Raw genomic sequence first — 10,178 nt, 5'->3', positions numbered from 1 at the left:
CTCTCTCTCCCTCCCTCCCTCCCTCCCTCCCTCCATTTTTGTCAACCTGTATACTTTAATACAGGAAGCTTAAGAACAATCATTTGGGATAGACTGTTCTACAGGCAATGACTACATGAGCCATCGTGAAACTAGCTCATTATCTTCAGAATTCTTATAATTGGGTGTCTGAAACTATTGTAGGACCAAATACAGAAGTTTAAGTTGTGGACAGTACATAGGAAATACAAGTTAATAGCCTATGTTAACTTGCTGGGGGTTAGCTTTAATATTGTCTTGAGAACTGTTCTATATTGACACTAATATTCCACCCCCATCTTTTTGTTTGTATTTAGGCATGGTCTTCTACCCTGTAGATCTTTCTGTGAGGCTGCAAAAGAAGGATGCGAATCTGTCCTGGGAATGGTGAACTCCTCCTGGCCGGATTCCCTCAGATGCTCTCAGTTTAGAGACCACACTGAGACTAACAGCAGTGTCAGAAAGAGCTGCTTCTCACTGCAGCAGGAGCATGGAAAGCAATGTAAGCGTCTGTGTCCCCCTTTAAAGTTTGTATTCCGTGATACCACCCACTTGGGGATAGCTATATAAATAGGTATGTATATAGTCTACTATGCTTTAAAAATCAAAGAAACTCTAGATTAAGAAGCAGGATATGAATAATATAGAAATGACTGCAATAATCCCCCTAATCATCTCACCTTTGCAAAGAACTCTATCACCTTAGGTAGCTTTTCTTGTTACTGAACTTCCTGTAAATATAATTATATAATGTGTAACATTTTTGTATCTTCTTGCATTTGCTTAACATTATGCTTGAGCAAGGCATTGTGTTCATTGCAGGTTCCATTTCTTCACATTGCATGAAGTGCTCTAACATTCAATTATACAACGATATATCTGTTATTGACGGACATTGAATTATGTGTAATGTCAGCTATTATGAAGAACAAGGCTGTTACTGTATTTGTACATGTCTTTGGTTGAACACAGTTATAGACTTGTTCTGCAAAATAGTTCTCTAGACTAGTGGTATGGACTTCTACTCCCAGTGTCTAGGTGTGAAAGGTCATTTTCTTCCTCTACCCTCTTGATGTTGGCATTTTCAGCCTTTATTATTATAATTCTGGTGAGAGAATTAAAGCACCTCCCTGTGATTTCGAGTTATTGTCCCCTGAGGAATTTGATCATATATATATTTTTAAATGTATAACTGTTTCATTGTCATTTCTGTTGTACACATATTTGTCTATTTTCCAGTGGTATCATTAATTTACAGTTTCATATGCAACATGGATATACCTCATCATTGTTTTGATCTGAACTGTTGCTCCAAGTCTGGTTTTCTAAAGGCTTCTCTATTGGCCTGTAGCAACTCTTGAGAGTTTCTGAAACCATGAAGAGGTGGCGCACAGGAGAATGAAATTAGGTCACTGGGGTCTAACCTCCTAACTGGGAATTGGGACACTGACCCCTTCTTTCTGTTTCTCTATGCTTCTCAGCCACCACAAAGCCTTATCTATCATATGCCTTGGCTATGATGTTTTACCTCCAAACAGTCCTAAAGTGATGTGGGTAATCATGGACCAAAACCTCTGAAACTCTGAGGCAAACCAAATCTCTCCTCTCTTTAAACTGTTTATCTCAGGCATTTGGAGATTTTATGATGATGCTAAGCTGACCTGTACAGATGTATTTTATTGTGTCTTGCAAAGGTCTCTGACTGAATTTCTCCATTCCCTACACGCATGCGTCTTTTCTCTGTACATGGAACAGAAAGAGAGTTTTCTCTATCTTGTTTTATTATTTTTATTAATTATTTGAAAATTTTATATGATATAATTTGATTATATTTACTCTCCTTCCAATTCTTTTTAGATCCACTTGTTTCCCTGTCCTTACAACTTTGTGTCTTAATTTTAAAATGATCTACTGAGTATGATTTTTCCTGCCCATACTCTTGTGTGTATATCCATCCACTGGAATGTAGTCAACCTACAAGGTGCTAGACTCTTAAAGAAAATGGACGCTACGTCTCCCAGTAGCTCTGAATTACCAATAGCTCCTCAGATAGGGGTGAGACTTCATGCCTAGCTCCCTACTCCATGATGAAATTTAGTCTGGCTTAATCCTGCATGGATCTTGTGCACACTATCACAATCACTGTGAGTTTCTAAGTGCAGCTTCCCTGCCATGTCCAGAAAATGTGGTTTCCTTGTAGTTATCCACTGCCTGTGGCTCTCGCTGTCTTCCTAGTCCTTATTCCATAATCTTTGGAGAGGGGTATGACATAAATGTTCTATTTAATATTGAAATCTCAGCAGTCTCCTTTTGTCTGCCCCTTCACCAATTGTGAGTCTCTCTGTTAATCTCCATTGACTGCAAAAAAGAAGCGTCTCTGATGAGTTGGAAGATGCACTCGTCTATGATGACAATAAGTTATCAGGAGTCAATTTAATACTATACCATTTAGAGACTAATAGTAGTAAGGTCTCCCCAGGGCCTGCGGCCCTGGCATAGTGCCAGGAATAAATTTCATATGGTCAAAGAGGCTTTAACTTTATCATAAAGTTGCTGGTTGCTCCCATGACATCCATGCCACTATTGCTCTGGTGGGCATGGCTTTCCAGGCCAGTCATTAATAGCTCACAGGGTTCACAGCTGGGTAAGACTGATAGTTCCTTTGCTTTTCTTGTAGCACATAAAGCACCTTTCATCACTATTAATCATAAGCATTAAAGAACAAAGATTCCAGATGAGTACCAGCTTGGTATTTGCATGTCCTATGGCTCAAGTATGTGGTTCAACAATAGGGTCTTACTGTGTATGGAAGGAGACAGTGGACATTCTTAGTCAGATTTGGGAACTTCTATTTTCAGTTTTGTTTTGGGGGGAAGGGAGGCTTTATTTGGCTCACACTTTCAAATCACAGCTTGTGATAGCTATTCACAATGGTCAACGATATCTGGAATGAACTACAATCCAGAAATGGAGGGCACACCTATGATCCAGATATTGAGGCAGAAAGGTAACATGCCTTTGAGACAGATTTTAAGGCTGGAAGGCACAGGCTTTTGATCTGGATCTTAAGGCACGATGATACATGCCTTTAATCCAGATCTTGTTGGACACCTTAATCTGGGTTATACCATCTGCTGCAAAGTGTATTTGATGACAGTGGAAGAAGGAAGTGTTTTTTGTTTTGTCTGCTTTTCTGCACTTTGCTAGAACATTTATAGGTGCCTACTTCTTTAGGATTCAACTTATATAGAAGACCAGCTGAGACATCCAGCTTTGTAAGACTGAGTAACTACTAGATTCTTGGATTCACAGCTAGCCATTGTTGAATTAGCTGGACTTCAGGCTATAAGTCATTCCAATAAATTCCTTTTACATACATACATACATACATACATACATACATACATACATACATTCTTGTATGGTACCATAATTACTATGGCTGAGGCACACTACAACTTAAAACTTTTTTTAATAGTAATTAGTACATTCTCAGGGTTCGCAGTATGATTATATATCCTATATAATATTATCTATCTATCTATCTATCTATCTATCTATCTATCTATCTATCGAGATCATTCCATAAATTCTGTGACTCTAGAGCATGCTGACTAAAACACAGTCCACCACTGAGGGAGCTGGGATAAAGGCCATGGAAGATGCTGTTTACTAGTTTGTTCCCTCAGGCTTGCCAGGTTACTTTTCTCTATAGCACTGCCCATGGTGGGATGGTCCCTCCTAAATCAACGTAAAATTAAGAATGTATATCACAGACAAGGTTGCAGACCAGCCTTATCCGGACAGTTCCTTTTCTTTTACCCAGGTGGCTCTAGGTTAGTGCCATCATTTTTATTCTAAAGTCTTAAAATCAAAATATCATTACAGTATTTCCCCCTTTCTCTTTCTTCTCTCCAGCTCTCTAGTGATATATATCACAGTATCACATATAAAGCACAACTATATATGTGTGTTGTATGTTCCTAAATATATATAAACAACATACTTGTTCTATGTATTACAACATTTTATCATAAATGACCTTTGTATTTTACAAAATCTTTTATTTCTGTTAAGATGATCTGTTATTTTCTTCCTATTAGGCTAAATGGTAATAACTCCATTTTCATCTAGACAATGGTGATACTTTTTTTTTTTTGGTAAGGCTTACTAGAGACTTACTGATTGTATTTGACCTCTCTAACAAATCTTTTTCTGTCTTATGACATTTTTCTATTGTATGATGGTTTTATACTTCCTTTATTTATACTTATATTTGTGTTATTTCCTCCTTTCTAATTTTTGGATTTAATTTTTCAAGAGCTCAAAAGTGGGAGGATTTTTTCAAATATTTGTCTCTCAGTTCTCAGCATTCTCTATCACCATTCCCCTCTCCTCAGCTAGGAACTTCCTGGTCAACACCAACCAACCAACCAACCAAACACATTACCGACCAACCAAATACATTACCAACCAACCAGCTAACCAAACAAACAAATAACCAAATGACCAACCAATGAACCAATCAACCAACCAGCCAAACAAACAAACAAACAAACAAACAAACAAAAAACCAGCCAACGAATCAACCAACCAACCAACCAACCCAAACCTGTTTTGCTTATGTGCTTGTTTTTCTCTGGAACAGGATACTCTTAGTTCTTGTACTCAGACCTTAGCTTTATGGGGTCCCTTGCTACAATATAAAGGCTTCTTTTAAAACTCTTAGTGAGGCTGTTTGGTTTTCATCTTCATTTGGTCTCTGTTGCTTCTGATAAATAAATACCATGACCAAATACAACTCAATAGGAATGGCTTTATTTCAGTTGGCAGGCTGTAGTTCATCATGAGGGAAGTCAGGGCAGGAACTCAGGGAGGAATCTAGAGGCAGGAGTTGAAGCAGTGACCATGGAAGAATGCTGTTTACTGACTATCTCCCCATTGCTTCTTCAACCTGCTTTCTTATACAACAGGACACTTGCCATGATGAGCTTGGCCCTCCCACCTCAATTATCAATCAAGATGTGCACAGTCTTGTCTATAAGCCAATGTGATGGAGGTGTTTTCTCAACCAAAGTTCCTCTTTCCAGATAACTCTAGCTTTGGCCAAGTGGGCAATCACATCAACCCGGACTGTTTTTCTGTTAGGGTGACCTTTAACTTTAAACTGTCTTTTTCCAATGTCTTGATACTTACTAAAAGCTCTTCAGGGTTGAAGAGACAGTTCAGGGGTTAAGCTCTTGCCATTCAATAGTGAAGCGTGAGGACCCAGAACCCAAGTAAATCCAGTGAGAGTGGAGACTGCCTTTTATTCCATCCAGAGAAGGCCAAGACTGGATACACAGAGCAAGCTGGCTAAGGAGATTTACTCTGCAATCAAGCTCTGTGTTTGATTGAGAGACCCTGCTTCATTTTCCAAGATGGAAGAGTAATGATGATTCCTCACATCAACTGCAGGCATCCACAGCCATGAGAACTCACAAGTGCATACACCCACTGTGACACTTTAAGTAAGAATGGTCCCTATAGGCTCTTATACTTGAATATTTGGTCATTAGGGAATGGTACTACTTGACAGAGGTATAGCCTTGTTGGAGGAAGTGTGCTACTGGGTGTGGCCATCAGCCCATGGTCAGCCAAAATACTCAAGTTTTCCAACCTTCACCTCAGTCAGATGGGGCCCTTCCTGGTAAGAGCATACCCTTGAGTAGGTCCGTCCTCGGCAATATTTTGTAGATAAGGCAATAGCCTGATTGTCTTGAAAGGTAAGGGAGACAAGACATTTCATTTTTTAAAAAAGATTTATTTATTTTATGTATTCACCATTGCTCTCTTCAGACACAACAGAAGAGGGCATCGGATGCACATTACAGATGGTTGTGAGCCACCATGTGGTTGCTGGGAATTGAACTCAGGACCTCTAGAAGAGCATTCAGTGCTCTTAACCGCTGAACCATCTCTCCAGCCCACGAGACATTTCTTAAAGGAGAGGAACAAAGAGTGGAAGCAGGTCACTTAATTTAATGGCAAGCTGGGATGATTGTTTTTTTATAGGCACCATCTAATTCTGGTTTGTGTCTGCTCTGAGGTGAATTTCTCCTGGGGGAATCTTAGCTGGAGACTCGGGAAGTTGCTGTATTTCTCAAGTCTTGGGACAGGCCGGAGTTCAGTTACTTTTGTTCTCAGCACAACATTGTTGCTATAACTTCTACTTATGTTTGTGGTAAATTCCATAATGAGCCTTCCTCCCAGCTATCAGCTAACAGGCCCCCTTCTTGCTACCCAGCCACCCATTATCAACCACTTTATTCCTATAGGGTTGGGAAACTCAGACATCTTCTGGGACTCTGTGGCCCCCATATCCAGATTCTCAATTGTAGCAGTAGCAGTATGGTGAGCCCTGGAGTATTCTAAGAGGGAGAAGTATGTGCCGAATGTGGATTTTTTTTTCTTGTTCATTCTTGAGATGGTATTTTAAACTCCATCTCTCTTTTCTCTCTCTACTCTTCAAACCCTCCCGTGTACTCCTCCATGGTCTCCTCCAGCATCATGGCCTCCCATCAGAAGACAGACCTCTGCTCTGCAGCCACTCCTGTCTGCGATTTTGGCTGCTCATGACCTAATGATCTCCTCAGCTCTCAGCTGCTTTCAAACAGAAGTTTCTCAAATGTTACCCACCTTTTCTGTTTGTTTTCAATGGAGCTGCTGTGGCCAGAAATAGAAGTCTATCCCATTTCATTGAATGGACACATTGTTTTAGTAGAGATCCCCTGTTAATTCCTGATCCCAGACTCCTACCCTCTCTCTCTCTCTCTCTCTCTCTCTCTCTCTCTCTCTCTCTCTCTCTCTCTCTCTCTTTCTCTGATGGAAAGATGAGGAAGTAGATTTAGAAGGGTCCCCAAGACTTCCTTGTTTCCTCTACATTTGTTCGTGGCCGATTGGGTAAAAAGATTTAAGTGTGTTTATTAGTGGTCTTTTTGAAAATATCATAATTGACATGGATTCAAGAATACATATGGAGAGTCTCCAAGTCAGACTCCTTGGGTGTTCTAATAACCAGAATCCATACTATTGGTCAAGAGTAGCAGGTTTTTGAAAGTCAAAATCATACACACCCACACACCAGTATCCGTTCTTCATTAAGTCACCCTGAGATGTCACTGGGAATATCAGTTCAACGCCATCAGGAAGTGTTGTACCACTTCTAATCTATGAAAAGATTGATGACTTTGGGCAAAATGGTGAAACAGTTATAATTAGAGCCATGTGTTCACTAGAGTAGTATTTTCTTAAGTAATCAGAGTCCCAGAATCTTTGTAGGTTTTTAGTTGCAGTTATTTTTTTATGTAACTTTTTTTCTAAATGTTTTCCTGAAATGTCATTTTTCGATAAAATACACTTCTAGATTTAAAAATATCTTTTACCTCATTCTTGATGGAACAATAGGCTCATCTCACATATATTTATAATTCTTATGCTCTAGGAGAAGCCACTGATACCTAACGATCTTCATGTATCTATAAGAATATGATCTCTAGCACACCTATATACCTACTTAAAAGGGCTTATGTGGTAGTAATATATTGTATATCAAGTACAAAAGCATTTATTATAGAGTAAATCATATAAGACCACTTTGCAGATCTCACAGTGCAGTCTTTCTTTCATGTTTTTTTTTCATTGAGTAAACTAAATGCCTGTTGTATTCAGAATACAGACCCTAGGGTCTCTGATAAATACAATCAGTGAGCATAGTAGCAATTTATACCTACGCAATGTGCTTCTATTAAAAATTATTAATTTACTTTCATTTTATGTGCATTGCTGTTCTGCCTGCAAGCATGTCTGTGTGAGGGTGCCAGACCCCAGGAACTGGAGTTACAGACAGTTGTGAGCTCCCAGGTGGGTGCTAAGAATGGAACCCAGGTCCTCTAGGAAGAGCAGCCAGTTCTCCTAACTGCTGAGCCATCTCTCCAGCCCAGCAATGCTGCACTTAACTGTAGGTGATTTTCCAACATTTTAGTTGTTACACCTGAGTAGAAATGAAGTTGTATCACTAATTGCATCCGTTACTGAGACCTGACATTCTGATAAACATCCCTCAATAAACAAAGTACTGTCCCTATTGTAGAATGTTGTGTGGTTCAAAATTTCAGTGATGCTGAGTTTAAGAAACCCCGACAGATGTTTAAGTTTTAAACAGTTCTTCCTCAATTCCATCATCCTCACAATCACAATCATCATCATGACTACCACTACCGCCTCCACCACCACCACCACCATCACCACCACCATCTGCACTACCACTCCCCCCACTACCTCTGCCACCACCACCTCTACTACAACCTCCATTACCACCATCACCTCCACCACCACCACAACATCATCAACAACAACAATAACCAACACCATCACCACCACAACAACCACCTCCATCACTGCCATCTCCACCACCACCATCTCCACCACCACCTCCACCACCACCATCTCCACCACCACCTCCACCAGATCATAGTTCATGACTTTTGATAGATATTGAACATGGACTATAATACATGTGAAAAGAAAGAGAGGAACACCAATGACACATGTAAATGCTGCCATGCAGAAACTACAGAGATGTAGGATAAATGACAGGAGAGTAACATGGAGCTGATTGCATGGATGAGGAAGGATGATTTTGCTGGAAAGGGGTTCTTCTTGACAAAGAGGGAAGAAACACGTATGCTTGTGCAGGCAACAGACACTGTGAACTCAGGCTCACATTAGGTTCCTGCTTAGTCTCAGACATGAACACGAGGAAAAGCCGACTCACTTGTGAAATAACCGGTCCATGGAAACAGTATTTTCCCTTTATGTTTGGAGCCTCGGTCTTTTTTACCAGAGCGCTTTCACAGCTGTCAGCTCCTTTCGCCTCAAGTAAGTCCCCGAGGTATTTTCATCTTCATTTTATAAATTAAGAAACTGAGGGTGAGAGAGATCATCCTGGGGTTATTTTAAATCCCAGCCCCTGCACCCCCAACCGTCCTGTTCCAGCTTCCCCCAAAAAGCACGTCCCACCATCTTGGGAGTCAATTAGTAATCCTTGAATGCTACCCTCCACTACAGCCCCGTTCTTACAAAAACTCTTAAATGTCTCTCCAGACTACAGTGAGCCAAAGCCTACAACCTGTAAAAACTGCCTTTCTTAATACACGGTTCTGGGAAGTCGATTCATCTCCAGTTAGCTGCCCTTAAATCAGTCATAATTCCTGGGACAATTTGTTCTCATACATGGCTCACGGTCGTCTTATCCTCTCTGTTGCCGGGCCCTGCAAAGTAAATAACGCGCTGGAGTGATAATGCTGTGGGAACTGTTCTTGAGAGCTTTAAAAATAAACATTTGTGCGTGTTTCCATAGCCGGGTTGTGAGAACTCAGTGGGGCTAAGGGTCAAGGCCCATCAATCATGCCGAGTGTTCCAACTAATCCTCTACTTTACCTTGGTTGTAATCATAAATGGAAAGCAGTTTTAAGTGGTGTTTCTGTGAGTCTAAAGAGATCCCCTGCCATGAAAGAGCTTCGGCTGTTTGTTCTTCCACCTCCCTCCTCTTTTTCCTAGTGTCATGTTTGCTTTGTCCAGCTCTCGTTGCTGATAGCAACCACTCCATCCTATCGGACTCCCTAATTGTAGTTGCTGGACCTCAGCAAAACACCCACTCTCAATTTCTATTGAATCGCAGGTTCATTTCAGAGAGATTATGCCATACGCTTTCTTTGAGATTCTTAGAATCATTGTTTTGACAGTGATTGTAGGCAGCGCCGGGAAACTATTAAAAGCTGACCAGGCGCTTTTCATTACAATGGCCAGCTTTAGATAAAATGATGTTTTTTTCCCCAGAACCTCAGATTTTCCTACGTTTATAACTTTAAATTACTTAAAGTTTTAAATTACCTAACCATTCTTTCTATACAGAGATACTACCTCTTGGAAGAGCCTTGACTTAGCATCAGTGACTTACATGTGAGCTTACATGATTTTGCTTCCTAACTGTTGGGACTTGGAGAATGTCAAGTCCATTCAAACATCTTTACCTCCAACTTCATGACACAAATAATCAGACTTGGACAGTAGAACCACTTTACCACCCTAGGTGACGTATTTCAGATGACTTTGGAAGC

The 10,178-nt window shown here is 40.3% G+C and overlaps 1 protein-coding gene across 3 annotated transcripts in view; it reads left to right on the top strand.

Moving 5' to 3' along the window:
* The window catches only part of Corin (corin, serine peptidase), a 201,519-nt gene that overhangs the window by 83,401 nt on the left and 107,940 nt on the right, over positions 1-10,178 (top strand). For all 3 annotated transcript variants that reach the window (XM_029477597.1, XM_021163653.2, XM_029477598.1), the window contains one exon: positions 336-520. In XM_029477597.1, coding sequence (XP_029333457.1) covers positions 336-520 — 185 coding nt within the window. The remainder of the gene's footprint in view (positions 1-335; positions 521-10,178) is intronic.

This window comes from Mus caroli, chromosome 5 (assembly GCF_900094665.2).
Source record: "Mus caroli chromosome 5, CAROLI_EIJ_v1.1, whole genome shotgun sequence".
Classification (NCBI taxonomy): domain Eukaryota; kingdom Metazoa; phylum Chordata; class Mammalia; order Rodentia; family Muridae; genus Mus; species Mus caroli.
This window is presented reverse-complemented; position numbering and strand designations above follow the sequence as displayed.